General features: G+C 42.7%; 2 protein-coding genes across 3 annotated transcripts in view; one reads left to right on the forward strand and one right to left on the reverse strand.

Moving 5' to 3' along the window:
• Positions 1 to 2182: 2182 nt before the first annotated feature.
• ZSCAN29 (zinc finger and SCAN domain containing 29) lies at positions 2183 to 13122 on the reverse strand. 2 transcript variants are annotated; one of them, XM_055316640.1, is made up of 6 exons: positions 12693 to 13122; positions 11688 to 12119; positions 10998 to 11202; positions 8507 to 9202; positions 6603 to 7073; positions 2183 to 5345 (listed from the first exon to the last, which is right to left on the reverse strand). In XM_055316640.1, the coding sequence occupies exons 2-6, from the start codon at positions 12003 to 12005 to the stop codon at positions 4480 to 4482; spliced, it is 2556 nt and encodes an 851-aa protein (XP_055172615.1). In that variant the 5' UTR covers positions 12006 to 12119; positions 12693 to 13122; the 3' UTR covers positions 2183 to 4479. The 2 variants fall into 2 exon arrangements, with proteins under 2 accessions (XP_055172615.1, XP_055172614.1); XM_055316639.1 differs by having other exon boundaries at positions 12644 to 13122.
• Positions 13123 to 13401: 279 nt separating this feature from the next.
• The window catches only part of TUBGCP4 (tubulin gamma complex associated protein 4), a 38406-nt gene continuing 30618 nt past the window's right edge, over positions 13402 to 21189 (forward strand). Inside the window, exons 1-2 of the mRNA XM_055316642.1 lie at positions 13402 to 13533; positions 17726 to 17854. Of these exons, the coding sequence (XP_055172617.1) occupies positions 13456 to 13533; positions 17726 to 17854 (207 nt within the window). The 5' untranslated portion in view covers positions 13402 to 13455. The remainder of the gene's footprint in view (positions 13534 to 17725; positions 17855 to 21189) is intronic.

Raw genomic sequence — 21189 nt, forward strand, 5'->3', positions numbered from 1 at the left:
CTGGCAGGCTCCGAGGTCTTACAGTGCTTACTTCCATGCTGCTTCCTAAAAGGGGAGTTGAAGGGGCTGGCTCCTAACTGAACTCCCCATTCCACCTGAGATTTGACTTAACGAATCCCTTTACATTAGTAATCATAAAACTTCAGGAAAATCAAAGGAGTTTCTCATCAAGAAGAGTTTTGGAGTAACTAGTCTAAAGTTGAGGAGAAAGGAAAACAGATTGCCACCAAAACCTTTAAGCCTTGTAGCTTGTGACAACAGCGTTCTGTATTTTGTTTTGCCTGGTTTACTCAAACTCCCTTCACTCCAGTATTCCCCAAAACTGTTGACTCCAGGCAATACTGCATACCAGGGATTTTTGTGAATACCCAGTAGTCAGGGTTAATCTACTTTGGATGACCCTAGTGACAGATAGAGCTGGCTTCTAATATCTGGCTTTGCTCCTCTCATGATTAATCCCCCTGGAATCAAGGTGGTAGTTTTTTAAAAATGTTCCTATGTTACCCTTCTGTTATTTTGACCATAACGGATCTAACCAACCAGATGCTTCTTGAGGTCTAAGGTACTTTAGGTTTCTCTTTCTTGCCTTTAATCTTCCAGTTGTTCCAAAGTTTGTATCTGAAAGAGTGCCATGGTGGATGTAGGAGTAATTTAAGCTCCTAACTAAAATATCTCCATATAATATGTCACTTTAAGCACCATGATATCAGAGAATATATACCATTTTAAATGTCAAAACTTTGATATGCATCTTACTGGATAGTTGAGTATATAGGAGTAAAGTTTTCATTTTAGATTTTTGAATTGAAAAGTGAAGAATTGATGGCTCCTGTCTCAGCTTCCCTTTCCCTTTCCCTACCTGGTCACCATAAAAATAGCCCTCTACAGAGTTGATAAGACTCAGCCTCCATACTCTGATTATAGTAAAAGAGAAATGGCAACAACATAGAGAAAACATATAAATGTTATTAAGTTCTGTAGCAATGACCATAGCAAGCAATAAAAGGAAGAACGTGGGACACCTGGCGGGCTTAGTCAGTAGAACATGCAACTCTTGATCTCAGGAATATGAGTTTGAGCCCCAGTTTGGGGGTAGAGTTTACTTTAAAAAAATGGTGGGGTGCCTGGGGGACTCAGGTGGTTAAACATCTGGCTCTTGGTTTTGGCTCAGGTCATGAGCTTAGGGTCCTCAGATAGAGCCCAGCATGGAGGGCTGTGTCTGGCTCTGCACTTAACAGGGAGTCTGCTTGAGACTCTCTCCTTCCTCTGCCCTACTTCCCCATTTGCACATAAAATCTCTCTAAAATAAATAAATGAATCTAAAAAAAAAGAGTGGAGAAAATGGAGATAAAGAAATAACAGCACTAGGAAACAACTGATGAGAGTATGATTGTCTAGCTTCTGCTAATAATACATTCTTGCTTCCTTTGCTGTACATGCCATTCATTCTGTCCCCACAAAGGTCTTATGAGTATGAAAAGGGCAGGGAGCACAGACCCTCTTGCTCCACCTATAGTACCCTTGATTTCTCTCTCTCTCTCTCTCTCTTTTTTTTAAGATTTTATTTATTTATTCATGAGAGATACAAAGAGGCAGAGACATTGGCAGAGGGAGAAACAGGGTGATGTGGGACTCGCTCCCAGGACCGCAGGATCACGACCTGAGCCAAAGGCAGAGACACTCAACCACCGAGTGGCATCCTTTGATTTCTCTTTCTTAGAATGTTTGAAGACTATTTATTTCTTGCTTCTTCCATCCTCAAGAATGGCAGAGTGGGTAGTAGGAAATGGCTTGTAAGCTCTTTTGAGATGAAATGGCTTTCCCCAGTAAGAGAGTTTGCCTTTGCCCTATTCCTTATGTATATTCTCTTCATCTGGAGTTTGGTAGGGGATTGGTCCTGGATCTTTTAAAATAACACTTATTCTCCATGCCCAGTTATAAGAGGTCTTAACCCACTGCACTAATGGATACAGATACCACAGAAGGATTTTCATTCTAATTTCTCTTTTACCACATCCTAATTTGTTTCTCAGTCTAGAACATTAAGATTCAAACAGGCATACTTCTGGTAAGCCCACACAGGGAGCTTAAAGCAGGTAAAAATTTATCTTTCATAGCAGCAACAACTTAAAAAATTGCAGATGTATTTTTGGTGGGGGGAGCCACATGAAGAAACACTGGGTACTTTATAGACATAATTTTTATTAACATGGTATCCCTGAGAGGCAGATTAAGGTGTAAACATTATTCTGCTTTACAGAAAGGGAGATGGAAACACAAGACCTCTGGAACCAGAATTCAGATCTGCTGATACCCCAACCAGTGCTTTTTACACACAACTATACATAAATATACTAAAGACAGTAATCGCTCATATTAAAAAACACATTTAAAAAACACAACCATCTCAAATCCTGAGGCACTGCTTTAGATTGGTGTTTCTTCTATCTTCATGTCTGCTTAGGCCACATAATTGAGATACCATCTCCTCCTAATAAATGTTACATTTTTTGTAGTAGGATCCCTCAATACCAGAACCCTAATCAACCTCTCATCTAACACAGCAAGCTATGAATTACAGAATATTCTATCTCCCTACTCATCTTCCATATCTCATTCTGGCCACAGGACTCTGATAAATGTGAATATGAAACAGCTACTTATCCCAGGCCTTAGCCATGTGTTCACATTCCTTTTTCCTCAGACCTGCCCATTAAAGTATTTTCTCAAGATACTAGTTTCTGACCTTTGTTTCTTATAGGAGCTAGTCCCCTCAGACTGCTCATTCTTCCCCAGTGTGAGCTGGCTGTTTCATCAATAAGTATAGCACAGTACCTGATTTATTATAGGTGTATGAGATCACCACCTCCAGATCTGCCTCTTGGCACTCCATGTTCCAGTTAAGGCAGTTCTCTACCTTATGCATAGCCTAGATCATATTCTTCCTCAATTTTGTGCTCCTTCAAGCTTTGTCTAACTTTCCTTAGAGTCTGTCCTTTGCCCTCGGCTCCATCTGCATAAAACACCTTGCTCTCCACTTTCCCCATTTCTCACCCACTCAGTACTCAGTTTTGTGATTAGTTTTGTAAAGTTCATCCCATCCTGATTTACCCAATAACCTTCCTTTCTTGGAACACTTGCTGTTTCATGAAGCCTTCCTGAATAAAGAGAAGAAAATACCTCCCAGATTTTTCTTATAAAAAACTATAATGTATTAGACCTTAACATTTATGCAAAATGTTACTAGATTTCTAGAGTTCTCTAAAACTGTTGCAGCTCTACATGTGCACTTATTATTTGTCCATGTCAGTCATCTGTTCTAGATTGTAAGAACAAGGACAGGGTCTGTTTACCTTGTGCTGTACAGGGCTCATCATACTACTAGGAATATGAGCAATTAATTCAATACTATTTGATTATACAGAATCACACTCGTGTTTGAAGAGCTTTTAAAAACATCTATACAGGTGAATATTTGCATGTGCATGTGTGTGAGTATCGGCAACTCCACTGACCAAAGATAATCTGTCCTCCTTGCCATTAGGGTAAAGAGTTGTTGGCACAGAGCCATTTGTTTCATAATCCATGGGTACATGGTAGTGGCATCTGCTCAATGAAGGATAATATTGAGCACCAATGGAGTGCTGTATAATACTAAACTAGGTGTTTGTGTGTGTGGAATGCACAATCCCCTATTGGCAGCCTTAACTGCTTTCTTTCATATCAGCACATCCAGCTTACTTGCTCTTTGCACTTCTGGACCAGAAGGGACAGATGAAACTCAGATAAGATGGAACAGAAGAAAAAAAATCAAACTAGATGCTCTAAATGTACTATTCTATTCCAGATCTTCTAGGGCTTAGAAGAAATTAAGAAATCTAGGGTTCCCACTTCAATATATAAAGTTTACACTATTTCCCCATCTAGAACACCTAGGCTTTTGACAAGAGGATTTGTAGGTCAGAACCAGGATGGATATTAAACTCTCCTTTAAGGTAAATGAAGAGTGTGCCTGACAAATATCATTCTAAGCACAGGTTTATACAAACAGGAAGAGCCACAGTTTTGCATTTCCATAATTGTATAAAAAGACCCACTCAATTAGGAAAGTCTCACAGCTTCTCCCTGAAATGCTGTGATAGGTTTTTCCAGTTGAAATGCAGCTGAATAACAGGATAAATAAATACATGGCATCTACTACTATGTCCTCTCTATTACAGGAACAATATAGACACTGAGAGGTAAAGGTGTTATCTGTCATTTCCAATGTAGGCAAGGAGAGGGACTGAAATCTTCTTTTCATTCTTAAGATGACTACCTTAGGAATTCGTAGATCTAGGAAAAACTTGGGAACAGAGTGGGGTAAATCTTAAGAGTGTTTCCTAAGCTAGTTGGGCAGAGGAGATGGATCTCACTATTGGAAGACTTTTTCAAACAATTTCACTGCATTTATCTTTTCTTTAAATTCTCAGGGGCTTATTACTTAGGTGTTGACTGTGACAGAAGTTTCTCTCGTGTATGGATCTCTCGGTGCTTATTTAGAGCAGAACTTTTACTAAAGCACTTGCCACAGTCATGACACCCATAGGGTTTCTCTCCTGTGTGGGTTCTATGATGTGCACGTAGGTCAGAACTTTTACTGAAGCTCTTTCCACAGTCAGGACACACATGGGGTCTCTCTCCTGTGTGTATCCTCCGATGTGCACTGAAATGAGAACTGTTGTTGAAGCTTTTTCCACACTCTTCACATTGATAGGGCTTTTCTCCTGTGTGGGTTCTCTGGTGAATTATAAGGCTTGAGCTCTGATTGAAGCGTTTTCCACACTCACCACACTGATATGGTTTCTCTCCTGTGTGGATTCTCCTGTGGGTGATGAAATTTGAACTGTCACGGAAACTTTTTCCACAGTCAAGACACTTATAAGGTTTCTCTCCAGTGTGGATTCTCCGGTGTCTAATGAGGCGTGCACTCCGACTGAAGCTTTTCCCACAGTCAGCACATTTATATGGATTTTCCACTTGAGATATCTGATGCACGAGGTGGGAGTTCGGACCAAAACTTTTGCTGTATCTGAGATATTTACAGGGTTTTTCTCCCAAGTAAGGTCTCTGATGATTTAGAACTTTACCTAAACTCCTCTCTGGGAGTGCTGGTTTTCCCCTTCTCTCCTCTGGGGTATTTTCCCACTGTTGTCCTGATCTATACTCACTCTCACCACCTTTACCTTGAGTAAGACGCCGGGAAACTTTCCTTTCAGACCTTGCAAGTAATGTTCTGTGTAGTTGTACTTCCTCAGAAATATCTCGTTTTAGATTCTCTTCGTTATCAAATCCAGCCTCAAAACCTGATATAAGAATAGAATTTATTTATTTATTTATTTATTTATTTATTTATTTATTTAGTTAGTTAGTTAGTTAGTTTTATTTATTCATGAGAGGCACGGGAGGGGTGGGGTGGGGGAGTGGGGGGCAGAGACACAGGCAGAGGGAGAAGCAGGCTCCATGCAGGGAGCCTGATGTGGGACTCAATCCCAGGACTCCAGGATCACGCCCTGGGCCAAAGGCAGGCACTAAACCGCTGAGCCACCCAGGGATCCCCAAGAGTAGAATTTTAAAAGTTACCCATCTCCTCAATATTATGTGCTGGGGATAAGGCAAGTATCACATTATATGATTAAAGATAAAAATTAAGGAGCACTGGATCCCAATGACTACTACCAATTGGAATTCCAATGTTTTTACTCCTCTACTTAGTAATCTATCACACGCTTCTCATTTGTTACAGAGGCTGATTAATACATTCTTTTAACTTTTCCTGGATACCCACAATCTTCAGAAAATCCTCTCAGTATAACAAGGAAAACCTACCAGATTTAAGATAGGTTCAGGAATGCCCAGGAAAACTCTGAGAAACTTCTATATCCAAACAGAGCTAAATGAGTCCTCCTCCCCTCAAATTCCAATATACATCAAGAATAAAAACAGGGGGATCCCTGGGTGGCTCAGCAGTTTAGCGCCTGCCTTTGGCCCAGGGCGCGATCCTGGAGTCCCGGGATCAAGTCCCGTGTCGGGCTCCCTGTGTGGAGCCTGCTTCTCCCTCTGCCTGTGTCTCTGCCTCTCTCTCTCTCTCTCTCTCTCTCTCTCTCTGTGTGTGTGTGTATCTCTGATGAATAAATAAATAAAATCTTTAAAAAAAAAAGTGAACTTTTAAAATCAACTTCATCTCACTATGGGTATACAATGTGCTACTTGGGAGATGTTACCTTTCATACTCCCTGCTAGGTAAACTGCCTAACAGTTCAGCTGTAGATGATAACAACTTTAGAAAGTCTGCACCCATCAGACTGATGCTGTAGTATGAAAAGGCAAGTCAGGTGAATAATTTATATCCTTCTGAGCTGCCTTAATAAAAAGGAAACCTGAAAAAAAAAAAAAAGAAAAGAAAGGAAACCTGGAGAAGAGAGAAGGTAGAAGGTAGTCACAAGAATCCATGAGAGCTGGGTATAGAGGCCTGTCTCCTGGTCTTTAGATTGTTGATTTTTCTCCTAAATCCTACTGCCTCCCCGTTGCTACTTAAACCTTAAGAAGTAAAAGGATCTTACCACTGGGGCTCTGGAATAAGACTGGAGCACGAGTCATGACAACCTCCAGGGGTACCTCAGTATCCTCTTCATCATCCTCAGAATCTTCTTCTATGGTCTCTTCTGCCATGTCGGCTTGCTTCTCAGCTTCAGTCTCACTTGTCTCCTGGATGGGGCAAGAGGCTATCTCTTCTTCCTGGCTGTCACTGGGCAGGGCAACAACCCTGGCACTCACCAGAGCATCCATCTCTTCAAAGAAGGGACAGGTCTCTGGTGCTTGGCCATTCTTGACTTTCCGATAGCTGGTTTGTAGGCTTTTAAACTTGGTCCGACACTGCTCTGGTGTCCTTAAAAATCCATATTCCCATAACCGCTCAGCCACTGCTCCATACAACTGGCTGTTACGGTGACAATTCCGGAGGGCTTCGTAGAACTGAGTTTCACTAAGAATTGCAAGGTAAGTCTTTGTCTCTTCATAGCCCCAGTGTACACCTGCCACCAGAAGAGAAATTTTAGCACTACTTAATCCAGGGCTTTACAGCCTCAATTCCTCAGTCCTATCAAGTGCATGATGAAAAACCATCTAGGCTTGGGCTCCTAAGTGAAGAAGTAAAAATACTTCATGTTTCCAAAATCTATACAAAGTAGAGGGAAGGGAGAGTCAAAGTGTCTTCCTCCCACTTGACATCCAGCTGGAGAGGACAATGCTTCCATCATCCTCCAGTCACTGCAGGTAAAGGAGTTGGGGGAAGAATTGGAAGACAGAGAAAAAGTGGAAAAAAGGTGAAAAAAAATGAAAATAATAGCAGCTAGCATATGTGCCATGTCTCTGGTTTACCTGCATTTATTCCAGTAATAAAAAAGAATGAAAGAAAAAAATAGATACTGAGAAAGGAAAAAGTAGAAGATAGGCAGACAAGCCTAGAACAGAATTGAAGTAACACCACACATTATCACTGCTGCTGTGCCCCATTTTACGAGTGAGGAAACAAGTTTTGAAATGGCCAGATAACTATCCAAGGTGACCCAGGTGATGAGTGGTCAAGATAAAAAACAAGCCCCAACTCATATTTCGGTGTTCTTTCCATAACAACATGGTTACACAAATTATATCAACAGTAATAAATAATACTTTTTAAATTTTTTTTTATTTTTATGATAGGCACACAGTGAGAGAGAGAGAGAGAGAGAGAGGCAGAGACACAGGCAGAGGGAGAAGCAGGCTCCATGCACTGGGAGCCCGATGTGGGATTCGATCCAGGGTCTCCAGGATCGTGCCCTGGGCCAAAGGCAGGCGCCAAACCGCTGCGCCACCCAGGGATCCCATAAATAATACATAAAAACAGTTCCATGGGCAAATAATATTTCAACAAAATGTTTCTTATTATGTGTGTTTATGTGTTATGTGTTTACTATGTGTGTATATGTGTTACTATGTGTGTTGCGAATCTCCTCTAGGAGATTCTTAGAAAATGTTTCCCCAGCTTTGGGCAGTCCTTCACTATGCTATGCTAAGTGAAAATGAACACAAAAAATAAATTGATGTTGAGAACTGGGGAAATATAAAGCATCAGTTTGTATAAGGTGCCCAAAAAATAGTCTCCTTAAAGATAGTATAGTGTAGTGTCAGGTTTTTCTCAGCAAAGATTTTATAAGCAAGAAAAAAAATTTTTAATAAATGGAAGGAATGATACTCTTTTTAAGAGCTCTTAAGAATCTTCCGAGTACTTCTTTAAAATATCTAAAATTACTCCCTATTACTTAATATTCCCACAAAAGAGAATGAAATACACATAGAACTGAGAAGTGCCTCTGTGTTCTCTAAGTGACAAAGCTGACAGGCAACATTAAACTTCCTGACTACACATGCTGTCTCATAACTCCTCAAATCTATTCACAGAACCCCAAAAAGAAAAGCTTCTTACCACTTGGGCTTCGAAAAAGAACAGGTGCAGTCGAGTTTTCAGGGTCTTGAGGCAGGGCCTCCTGGCCCATTTCATCACTGCCAGACTCTTCAGCCAAAGCCTCTTCTGCTTCCTCATGCTGCCAGCCCCCTTGCCCTGGCTCCTCAGTCTCGGGATCACTGCCCACCAGGCCAGAGTGAGAGGCTGCCTCTTCCAAGCCGTTACTGGGCAAGGTAATGACCTGGGCACTCATCAGGGCCTCCATCTCTTCAAAGAAGGGGCAAGTCTCAGGTGGATGACCACTCTTGACTTTCCGGTAGCTCTTCTGCAGACCTTTAAACTTGGTCCGACACTGTTCCAAGGTCCGAAGGAAGCCATACTCTCGGAGCCGCTCAGCCACAGCGCCGTACACTTGGCTGTTTCGATGACAGTTTCGGAGCGCCTCATAAAACTCAGTCTGACTGAGAATTGCAAGGAGAGTTCTGGTCTCTTCATAGCCCCAATGTACACCTGCTACCTTCTCATCCTCAAAGCCCCAGTAATCCTGGTCCACCCAACTTCTTCTCTCTCTCTTAGGTGATAACAGATCAGCATGCATTTGTTTATCTCCTGTGTGACTGCCTCTTGGGAGTTCCTTCTCCTTGGAGCCCAGATCAGGGACCCATGGCTCTCCTTGCTCCAACCTGGAGACCACACCGGATTTAGGAAATGGAAATCCTGCTTGCAGGGAAGTAAACAAAGGATATCATAATTTGGATTGATCATAAAAACACCTGTGAGTTCAGACCTGCCTTTTTTTGAGTCCAAGAGGCTTATAAAAGAAAGTGTCTAAGGAAGTGTTTTCAGAAAGTTCAATGGGGTGGAGAAAGTGGAGAAAATACATAAAACCTCAAAAAAGAATATTTTCCAGAGCAGGGTGACAAGAGAGGAAAAGGTTCTGTTTGTGTGTTCAATACAAATACTTCTGTTCCATGTTGCTCCCTAGACTTCCTCGCCACTTACAGGCAGGTCTTGGCACTGCTGGGAACAGTCACCTCCTGTCTCCTATTAGTTTTCCACTTGGTGCTAGAGAATTAAACTCAGAGTAATTTCAAGAAGAAGGAGAGTAGGGGGGAAACTTCAATTCATCCATTTCCTTCACACGGTCACTAAGTTCTAAGGATTTTTCCCTTAGTATATCCTGCTCTGTTCTTCCTGTTACCATCCAAATCTAGACCCTTTGTCCTCTCACACCCAGATCACTGCCACAGTCACTATCCTACCTAACTTCAGGCTCTAGCTTCCTCAGCTCAACCTTAACCCGAGTGCCTACCATGCACCGTCCATTCATATCAGACTCCTCTCCAGAACACAGCATATAAATTATTCATCACTCTGTGCCTCTCCAAATTTAACCCATTCTATGAGAAGTTGTATTTGCCAAAGCACCCCATGAAACCTTCCCTACTGCCCTCCCTCATCTCCCACTCTGCTGAACCCCTACTACAGTCACATGAATTGAAGAACAAGTCATTGTTTGGCATGGTTTCCATACAGTTAGGTTCAGTACATACTTGCTTTCAATCACATGCTAAGCTCTTTGAGAATAGGCACTTTCACTTATTGCAGAGTACCTTGCAAGGCATCGGAATACATGGCAGATATTCAAAAGATTAATTCTGCAAGTCTCTGTGTGGGGTTGAGGGATTGCATCCAGATTACTAAACAGAGACCATTACAAATGGCTGAGAAGGCTAGCTTCTTGGATGATAAGATCAGAATTCAAAACAACCAACAAGTAAAAGAAATGATTAAAAAAAAAAAAAAAGCCAAACAGATAATATGGAGTTCAACCAAGTGCAAAGAAGAAAAACAAGTTCTACACAATCAAGTACAACAATAAGCACTAGGCACAAAGACAATGGGGAAAGTGGTAAGAGTCCTGGGAGTTACCAAGTAAACAATAATCACCAAATAATTACTTGAGCTGTACTGAAAGAAAATGTAGTGAAATTCTGAAGTAAAATTCCTACTCTGCTCCTATGTACCAGACCCTCCCTGGAATAATACCATTTAATTCTCCACAATAAATGTGATATTTGGAAGAAACATTTCCAAGGGAGAGTGACAAAAACTTAGTAGGTCTAAAGAATGGAGCTTCTGGGGAAGAGCTTAAAGAAACAAATATAGTTCAATTTGGAGAAGGAAAATGACTGAAAGGAGGCTGTGCCTTCAAGTATACAAAAGAATTTTTATCTAGAAAATACTGACCTGGTATCATCATTACCAAGGGGAAACAAAATAATTCTAATTCTGATAAAAACTAGGAAGTCATCCTCTGGCAGACTTGTTAAAAGAGGAAATATAAGAATACTACATCAGAGAGCTAAACTACATACCTTTAGGTCTCCCAACAACTGCATACTCTACAATTTCAGCTCATTTCCTGAAATCCCTTTCCCACTCACTACTCCCAACCCTACTTCCCAATTTAGAATGGCATCCTATCTTCCCATATGAATCTACTCCTCACCGCTCCTTTGAAAAGGTCTGAGCTTCTCCTTTGGGTTCATCTGCTCCTGTGGTCCCAGGTCTGGGCTTCTTGCCCTCTCTTTCTTGGTTACACCCCTGGGCTGGGGTTCCACTGACTCCTGCCGAACACTTAATAACTCTCGTGATGATTTCAGGGGTGTCATCTTCTCCAAGCGCACTTCCTGCCCCTTCACAGAGACTGTGACCTAGAAACAACCCCCATTAATTGTCACTGCAAGGTTATAATGAGGGGCATTCCCAGAGGAGATTACTTAATATCCCAAAAGAGTTCATCCTTTTGGGACCTGGCTAGGTTTGGTGGGGGAGGTGGTTTAACAACAGTTAAACAAGGGTCTTTCTTATATCATTAGATATTCTGCAGCTGGAACTCCAGAAAGAAAAGATCAAAATAATGAACCCACCTACAAGCTAAAAAATAATTCCCCTTTCTTCCCTCTTAAGTAAAAAACTGTAAAACTATGAATAACTCATTATGACAAGGTAACAAAGGTACACCCAGGTAGCATCTCCAGATAAGCTCTATCTGAAAAAGTTACCTGTTCCAGGACCTGTAGTATAAGCATCACCAAAGGAGATTGTGCCCCTCTTTAAACCTGTCGATACCTTAATGTGGCCCTTTATCCTTGCCCCTTCCCAGTCACACACTTCTTAATTCCCCCTCCCTTCTCACCGAACGTCCAGGTCTTCCAGGCTCTCTTTCTAAATCTTCCACCAGAGCCACTGCCTCCTCTCCACTTTCTGGACATTGCTCCTGTACCCAATTCTGGATCTCCCCAGGTAAGATGGTCAGGAACTGCTCTAGCACCAACAATTCTACAATCTGCTCCTTGGTGCGCACCTCCGGCCTTAGCCAACGACAGCAAAGTTCCCAGAGTTGGCTGAAAGCCTCCCGGGGCCCAGCTACCTCCTGGTAGTGAAATCTCCTGAAGCGCTGTCGGAAGGTCTCAGAGTTAGTGCCATTCCCTCTCAGAGTGGGTTTGGCCATCATTCACAGCGAAAGCAGCTCCCCTCCACTTAAGGGTTGGAGGGCTTACACCTATTTTCCCATGTCCTTGGAGAATCACCTGCAGATGAGTCTCTCAACTGTAAGAAGAGTTTCTTCCTAGGGTAGAGAGAGATGGCACTATCAGAAGAAATAAACTTGTAGGTCTAAAGTCTTGCCAAGAGCTGGCCTGCCTTCCCGTATACTCCACGTGGCCATCTGAGGTAGCACCAACTTGAGGACGGCAAGCCAAAACTGAACATGAAGGAGAAAAGACCTTTCAAAGGCTGCCATTTCTGGGTGACTTCCAGGGCAGCCTGGGGAGGCAGCTAAGAATAAAGTATTGTCTGCTCTTCTTCCACCTCCCCCCAAACCTGATCCCACTTAGCTCCCTGACCAATGTTGCATAGGCAGTCCGAACCATATGGGACACCTGGCCTTAAGAGGATCTAAAGGCAAGTCACCATCCTGCTGAAGGCAACAAAGAGCCTCTGTCCAACGGGAAGCAGCTGATCTCCCCCAGTACCTCCACAGTCTTTCCGGAGGCCCTTTGCATCCACCCCTCCCCCTCGGACCACACAACTACCAATTCCCACCCGGGACAAAAATCAAGTACTGAATACTGGGTCTTTGTTTTCCCTCACAGCGTAAGTAACCGCTCAGCAACTATTCGGGAACTACTGGCGGGGAAACCTCGCGCATTGGGAAGACTGGTTTTGGTTCCTGACGCGAGGGCCGGTGGGCGTGGGGAGTCACACTGAGTTGGTGGAGAATGGGAGTCCGAGGGGGCGGTAGTAATGGGTCTCCTGAGGACGAGTTCGGTTGCTGGCCAGGGGCTCCGAGTGCTGCGGGGTTCGCGGGAGCGGAACTCGGCTCAACGAGTGGCGGGTGCAGGATTCCGGCCTCTTTGTCTTCGCTCCCTCCGGCCAGGTCACTCTCGGAGCCGTCGTGCGGTGCCTCCAGAGGCCTCCGAAGGGCTAAGGCGCCCTGAGAGCACCCTCCAGCCACCCCTGGGAGCGTCCCCTTCTCCGGGCTGCCCCTCAACCCACTCGCATCTCTGCCCCCGGGCCAGCCTCACCCTCTTAGGGTCGGGCCCCAGCCCCGGCTCTCCAGCCTCCCAGTCCGGCTCTCAAACCGGAAGTCCGAGCGGGCGACTCGGGCGCCGAGGGCGCATGCGCAAGGGCAACCACGGAGACTTCTCCAGCGGAGCACCGGCAGGAGCGAGTGAGTGGGCCCCGCGGAGCGCGGCACACTTCCGGGACGTGGGGCGCCGGGCCCGTCCCCTTTCCCGTCCGCTCTTCCCGCAGCAGTTGTTTCGCCACTGGGGATTCAGGACGAACCGCCTGTCCCAGGGGCCTGTGCGCCCTTCAAGAAGGCAGCATTCGCCTCCGTGGTTCCCTGGAGGACCGTTGGAGGAGGGGGCGACGGACAGAGGGACTCGAGGTCCGCCTTGGGGATGATCCACGAACTGCTCTTGGCTCTGAGCGGGTACCCAGGGTCCATTTTCACGTGGAACAAGCGGAGCGGCCTCCAGGTACAGCCCAGCTCCGAGCGCGGGAACTCGGGAGCGCCGAATGGGCGGACCCGCGCGGGGCCCGGGGGAGGAGTCTGCAGGCTCGAAGGGCGGGGCTTGCGGGCGCTGAGGTTTCGCGGGGCGAGTCCGCGGGCTGGTCGCCGAGCCCGTGCGGAGGGGCGTCCGCGCGCGGTACCTCACCGCGAGCGGGCAGGGCGCCGGCCCGCCAACCGGAGGTGGCGCCCGGTGGGCCTCGCCTGCGGGGAGGAGGAGGGAGCCGGCGACCCGGCTTCAGGTTGAGGTGTCTGAGCGAGAGTTGCTAGGGAAGTGGATGTAAAGGCGAAGGAGGCGCTTTCACCCGTTTTCACGCTCACACAGCTTTAAAGCGGGCTGTGAAAGCTGGTCCAGATACGTAGCGCTTCACACTCCGTATGGGGTCAGCCAGGTCTGCTGACTGAAAAATGGAGTGTTTCTCTCATTACTCCTTTCGCAGGAAATTTCTGCACTAGGAGAATTTGGAAGGGGTTTTCATGAAACCAGGAATGTAAGAGGAGGAAGGTACGATATGCATCTCATTTAATCTTCACAGCCACTTACCTCCATTTCACAGATTGACTCCCTGTATCTGGTAGCTAGTAGTTAGCGAGCTTGGTCTTGAATCCCAGGTCCGCTTGCCTCGAGTATCTGTACTATTCTTTTCTACTGCTTTCAGTAATACCCAGCCCTCTCAATAACTTGGGTATTGTTAGCCCCAGTTTACAAAAGAGGAAACTGAAGCTCAGAGAAATTTATGGTGACTAGTCCTGGCAATGGCAGGATTTGAATTTAGCTCTGTCTGATCACAAAGTCATGCCAGTTCCAAACCAAGCAACAGATTCTTTTTATTTTTTCATTTTTCTTTATATATATATATATATATATATATATATATATATATATTTTTATTTTTTTTTTTTTTTTTTTTTGCCAAGCAACAGATTCTTAATTATAGAGAACAAACTGATGGTTACCAGAGGGGAGGAGAGTGGGGGAAATGGGAGAAATAGGTGATGGGGATTCAGGAGTGCACTTCTTGGGATGAGCACTGGTGGTGTTATGGAAGTGTTAAATCATTGTGTTGTACACCTGAAACTAGTATTTCACTAAGTTAACTGGAATTTAAATGAAAACTTAAATAAGTCATGCCTATTCTTATAAGTATTGGTAGTTTAGGCTGTGAAAAAGCAGAAAAATGACATTCTCAATGTACAAAGCCTGTAAGTTAGATTCCCCTCATTATTTATTTTCCCCTGTAAAACTAGCACAATGACAGACATATAGGAAGAAGATGCTTAGGAAGTATTTGTGGGAGCTTGACTATCTGAAGTAAAAAGATAACAGAGTATAGGAAAGATAGCTGTCTTCCTTTCATTTTTTTAAGTTTTTATTTATTCAAGAGAGACACAGAGCGAGGCAGAGACATAGGCAGAGGGAGAGAGATTAGAATTCTTGTGCATTACTGGTGGGAATGCAAAATATTGTATACTTTCTGCAGAGCAGTGTTTTTCACATTCAAATAAAGGGAAGAATTGTTATGAATACCTAATATTGATAAAAATCATTTTATTATAATATTGAGTATGTGCACACATTACCTTAAGTATAAACTCAAACATATTGCTCTTAAAAAACTATAAAGCCAAGTATTTGTTACAAAGTAAACAAAACTACCAAATGGATAAGTTCAGAATAACACTAATGCATGTTTTCTCAGCCTTGGCACTATTGACCTTGTGGACTGGATAATTCTTTGTTGTGGGGGTGTGTCCTGCCTATGCATGATAGGATGTTTAGCAGCATCCATAGCCTCTACCCACTAGATGTCAGTAGTACCGGATAAAATTTTTTAAAAAAATTCTTCTTTGCCTGTTTAGTACCACATTCACTGTCATGTAAAGATGGCATCCACAAAATACAGTACTCACAATATAAATATGTAATATGATCAGTTCTTGGAGACAGTAACTACATCTGATTTTGTTCATTTAATCTCCGGCTGTTAACACAGTGCTTGGGATAAATAGGTGTTTGTTTAAAGTTGGTTGATCTTCCAAAGAAGATATACAGTGGCCAATAGGCAAATGAAAAGATTATCAGTATAGCTGATTATTAGGGAAATGCAGATCAAAAGGACAAATGATACCATTTTATACCCATTAGGATGACTATTATAAAAAAAAACAAACAAAATGACAAGTGTAGGTGAGGTTGTGGAGAAATTAGAATTCTTTTTTTTTTTTTTAAGATTTTATTTATTTATTCATGAGAGACAGAAAGAGGCAGAGACATAGGCAGAGGGAGAAGCAGGCTCCATGCAGGGAGCTCGATGCGGGAATTGATCCCGGGACTCCTGGATCACGCCCTAGGCCCAAGGTAGGCGCTCAACCCCTGAGCCACCTAGGCGGCCCCCCACTTTTTTTTTTTTTTAAGATTTTATTTATTGATTCATGAGAGAGGCAAAGACATAGGCAGAGGGAGAGAAGTTAGAATTCTTGTGCATTACTGGTGGGAATGGAAAATGGTACAGCCACTGTGGAAAACAATATGTGATTCCTCAAAACAATTAAACAGAATTACAAAGTGATCTGGCAATTTCACTTTTTAGGTATACACCTAAAAAAAGCTAAAGAAGGGATGTGAACAGATATTTGTATACCCCCGTTCATAGCAGGATTATTCACTACAGCCAAAAGGTAAAAATAACTCAAGTGACCCTTGACAGATGGATAAACAAAATGCTGCACAAACATACAATGGAATATTTTTAAGTCTTAAAAAAGAAGGAAATTCTGACACATGTTACAACATGGATTAACCTTGGAGACACTATGCTAAGTGAAAAAGCCAGTTATCAAATGACAAATACTGTATTTACACTTATTTGAAGTACTTCAAATGGTCAAAATTATAGAGACAGAGAGAAGAAGGGTGGTTGCCAGGGGCTAGCAGGAGGGAAGAATGGGAAGCTAATGTTAAATGGATACAGAGTTTCAGTTTGGGAAGATAAAAAAGCTCTGGAGATGGATGGTGGTTATGGATGCACAACAGTGTTAATGCACTTAATGCCACAGACAGAACTGTACATATAAAGATGGCTAAAATGGTAACTTTTATGTTACATGTATCTTACCACAATATAAAAAAAATTTTGGTTGAATGAGTACACTCTCCTGCTACCTTTTTCTACTTGAAGTGCTGTGAAACCTTTATAAAGTATAGTAGGTTATTGTTTGGCATTCATTTCAATTAAGATAATACCCAGTGAAATGAAATACCAAATACAAATGAAAATATAGACACTATGTTTATATGTCCAGGTATATGGTGCTTTTATAGATTATAGTATGTTACATTAATTTTATTTTTTAAATGAAAATAAATTTTAAAACTTATAGAGAATTTGTTAATCTTAAGAATATGTCTGAGAAACCCCTGGAGTCTACAGATCTTGGTTTGAGCAGTATCACTAAAGAGACATTGTTAAAATCAAAATCTCCATATACCTGGGGTGCATGGATGGCTCAGTTGGTTGAGTGCATATGCCTTTGGCTCTAGTCATGATCCCAGGGTCCTGAAATCAAGCTTTCTGCTTAGCAGGGAGTCTGCTTTTCCCTCTGCCCTCTTTCCGCTGCTCATTCATTCTCTCTCTCTCAAATAAAATCTTTTAAAAAAATATTTATTTATTCATGAGAGACACAGAGAGAGGCAGAGACACAGGCAGAGGGAGAAGCAGGCTCCATGCAGGGGGCCCGGTGTGGGACTCGAACCCGGGACTCCAAGGTCACCCCCTGGGCAGAAGGCAGATGCTCAACCGCTGAGCCACCCAGGCATCCCGTCAAATAAAATCTTATAACAAACAAATCCCCATATCCTTATAGGCCATCCCTGGAAGATTGCATAAGAAACAAATAATAGTAGCTATTACTGTGGGGAGGTCGACTTATTTTTAATGTACAACATTTGGTAGTATTTGAATTCTTTACCATGTGTTACCACCTATTTCAGTAAACAATTAATTAGATCAAGGATGGAGAACAACACCTTTGTAGCAGTTTGGAATTTACCAAGCTTAAATGGGCATCTGGAGAAGGGAAGTGATTCATAGTATGAAGCATTTGAAGCACATCAAAGATATGCAGGCATCAGTGTTTTTAGCCTGTTCCTCTTCCTACAGGTGTCACAGGACTTCCCATTTCTCCATCCAAGTGAAACCAGTGTCTTGAACCGACTCTGCCGGCTGGGCACAGACTATATTCGCTTCACTGAGTTCATTGAACAGTACACAGGCCATGTGCAGCAACAGGTAGGCTGCTGTTCCCAGGGAATGGACACCTCCAGAGGTCAGGAGCCATGTCAAGTTTTGAGTGACTCCACTGGTAATTGATATGAAATAAGTCTTAAGGTGTTACGAATTTCTCATCATTGGAATTACTCAAGTGAGAGCCAGATAACTGTCTAGCTCAAACAAAGGAGAAGATATACACAGGGACCAATTTAGGCAAGTTTGTATGAGAGAAAATATGCTTTGCTTGAGTTAAATCAGTTTGAGCCGGACGAGAGTTCCAATTCCAGTGAAAGCACAATGCATCATTTCAGATCTTTTTGCCATTTTGCTTCTAACTTCCTTAGTCACATGGACGCAATCAACTAAAATCTTTGGGCTTCATTTTTCTTATTTGAAAATGAAAGAGTTAAATCAGAGAAAGTGCTTGGCACATAGTAAGCACTTAATAAATATTATTAATGTGAATTAATTGGAAGTGTACACTATTAATTGTGATTAATGGTGTAGAGGTCAAGGTTTTGTGTCCTGCTTTATCACTTACTAGCCATAGACTGCTTGGCAGTAACTTAATGCTTAGTAACTACGGCTCAGTTCACTTATCCATAAAATAGGATAAACAAATTCTTTTTTTTTTATTTATGATAGTCACAGAGAGAGAAAGAGAGAGAGAGGCAGAGACATAGGCAGAGGGAGAAGCAGGCTCCATGCACCGGGAGCCCGACGTGGGATTCGATCCCGGGTCTCCAGGACCGCACCCTGGGCCAAAGGCAGGCGCTAAACCGCTGCACCACCCAGGGATCCCCATAAAATAGGATAATAGGTGGAACCTATCTCATAGGGTTGTGAAGATTAAACAAGGTAATTCATGCAAAGTGCCTGGCACATAGTAAGCACTCATTTTTTTAAAGAGAAATTTTAAAGTTCCCTTTTATTTTTAACAGTCTGTAATTCTGTCCATGGTAAGTAAAAAGATTACTGAATTGTGTAACTCTGATTCAGTATGACTGTTGCCCAGTTGATTCTGGTTGAGGAGAAAGGCAGGGGCTTCTAGAAAGAGAAAGGAAGGATTCCTGAAATAATGCAGTCAGTACTTTCTGTTTTATAAGTTGGTTGTCAGACTTCTGGTGGATGGACATCAATGGGGCAGAGTTTTTGGAGAATAATACCTTATATTTTCATCTCTGGGACAGGGATTCTGATTCTCTCAAAAAGATTTTATTGCAAATATATAAGCTAAATGTGAGCTTAAAATCTAATCAATGCCATTTTCTATAAAATCATATTATGAGGACACATGAATTATCAGAGTTGCAACCCATATATATATTTATGTAGATGAAAAGGCCTTTAGTTTTAATTTTTACAAGTAACGCTTAAAAGAAAAAAACCTGTATTCCTGTGACTATATGGATTTTATCTTATATAATATGTGAATTCCTGCTTTCCCAAATTCTAAAGATATCTATAGTGCCTCTTTTTTTGGAACAGTAAAAAGCATACTTAATTTCTCTTTCATTTAGTGATAAATGAAGACATTCAGTTCTCTGGAATGACACAGGATCAAAACAAAATTGGCTGGTTGTACGCCCATCTGGTCTGTTTCACCCTATAACCATGCCAGTCTTATTATAGCTGTGAACCTTTATCTTCAGGAACTGCTAGTATCCTTTGCAACATCATCTGACTACACTGTGCCTCATAACCCCAGAGTCCAAGTTTCCTACCCCATTTGTTGTAGAATTCTGTGATTGTATCTACTGCCAACAGAGCCTGATCACCCAAGTCAGTACCTAGCTAGAGAGGCTGGTCATCATAGCCTATAGTCAGCTTCCTCTGCCATTCCCTGTGTAAAATACAGAAGAGGCTCTTAGAAAAAAATGCAGGTCTCCTGAAAGCCAAGCTGTATTTGTCAGTAGGTTCTTGGTGAGAGTCTAATCATTCCTTATGTTGACTAATCAGATTCATGCTCCTGCTGAATTACCAGACAGGAAAAGAGACGTTAGAAGGAGGATTGAGGTTATTTTATTTATTCAGTGAATATTTACCCTGTGTTCAAAGAACTGTGCTAGAAGCTGAAATACAAAGATGAGTAAAGTATGTGTCCTGCCTTCATGAAGCTCTTGGTCTAGAGAAGGTGGTGTATAAACAAAAATAGATGCTATGAAAAGCATAGAGACACTATGAAAGCAACAAAGGGGGAGCGATTCGTTTCCTAGGGAGAGTTAGGAAGGGCTTTAAGAAAAGAGATGCTTGAGTTGGGTCCTGTAGGAAGAGTAGATATTTGTCACAAAGATGAGTACACAGTTAAAAGTGGAACACATCCAGATTCATAGGGGTGAGAAATAGAAGCAAGGCACATTTGGCAAACTGTGGGTAGTTTGGAAATGAGAATGTGATGTTGGAAGCAGTGAAATATAATTTTAGAGAGGTAGTTAAGGGCTCAAATGTAGAAGTCATTGTATGCCATGTAGAGGAGTTAAGATATTCCGGGGTGGGTGCCTGCGTGGCTCAGTTGGTTGAGCCTCTGCCTTCTGCTCAGGTCATGATCCCAGGGTCCTGGGATGGAGCTCTGCATTGGGCTCCCTGCTCAGCAGGGGTCATGGGTCTGCTTCTCTCTCTCCCTCTGCTGCTCCCCCTCCCTGTGCTCCCTCACTCTGTCAAGTAAATAAATAAATAAAATCTCAAAAAAAAAAAAAAAGATATTCTGGGGCAATGGGAAGCTACCAAAGGGATTTAAGCTGGAAGTCATAAGGTTAGTTGTGGAAAAACCTCCACTGACAGTATGAGGTACTATCTGGTTGTTTGTCTTAGAGATGGGGAGAGAGAGAGAGAGAGAGAGAAGGGCAGAGGGAAAGAGAGAATCTTTTTTTTTTATTATTTTTTTTTTTATTTATGATAGTCACAGAGAGAGAGAGAGAGAGAGGCAGAGACATAGGCAGAGGGAGAAGCAGGCTCCATGCACCGGGAGCCCGATGTGGGATTTGATCCCGGGTCTCCAGGATCGCGCCCTGGGCCAAAGGCAGGCGCTAAACCGCTGCGCCACCCAGGGATCCCGGAAAGAGAGAATCTTAAGCAGGCTCCACACCCAGTGCAGAGCCCAGTGTCGGGCTCAGTCTCACAACCCTGAGATCATGACCTGAGCCGAAATCAAGAGTGACACTCAACTGACTGAGCCACCCAGGAACCCCCTTCCTGATTGTTTGTAACATCTAGGCTGCATGGCAAGTTAAAATATTATCACATTTTAAAAGGTCAAAACTCCAAATCTGTCTCTCTAGTTGAGTTTTCCTCTCACTAAAGGACTGCTTTGATATGGAATCATTTAAGCAAAAACAATAAAATAAATAAATAAA

The sequence above is a fragment of the Nyctereutes procyonoides genome, unplaced genomic scaffold, assembly GCF_905146905.1.
Source record: "Nyctereutes procyonoides isolate TBG_1078 unplaced genomic scaffold, NYPRO_anot_genome, whole genome shotgun sequence".
Lineage (NCBI taxonomy): Eukaryota > Metazoa > Chordata > Mammalia > Carnivora > Canidae > Nyctereutes > Nyctereutes procyonoides.

What these genes read in the sequence shown, in the direction of transcription:
- ZSCAN29 (XM_055316640.1), bottom strand. Translation starts at nt 12,005, where the DNA reads ATGATGGCCAAACCCACTCTGAGAGGGAATGGCACTAACTCTGAGACC. An exon ending in CAGACCTTTTCAAAGGAGCG is followed by an intron (nt 9,203 to 10,997) that starts GTGAGGAGTAGA and finishes CCCTGCAAGCAG; the next exon opens with GATTTCCATTTCCTAAATCC. An exon ending in CTTATTCCAGAGCCCCAGTG is followed by an intron (nt 5,346 to 6,602) that starts GTAAGATCCTTT and finishes TTCTTATATCAG; the next exon opens with GTTTTGAGGCTGGATTTGAT.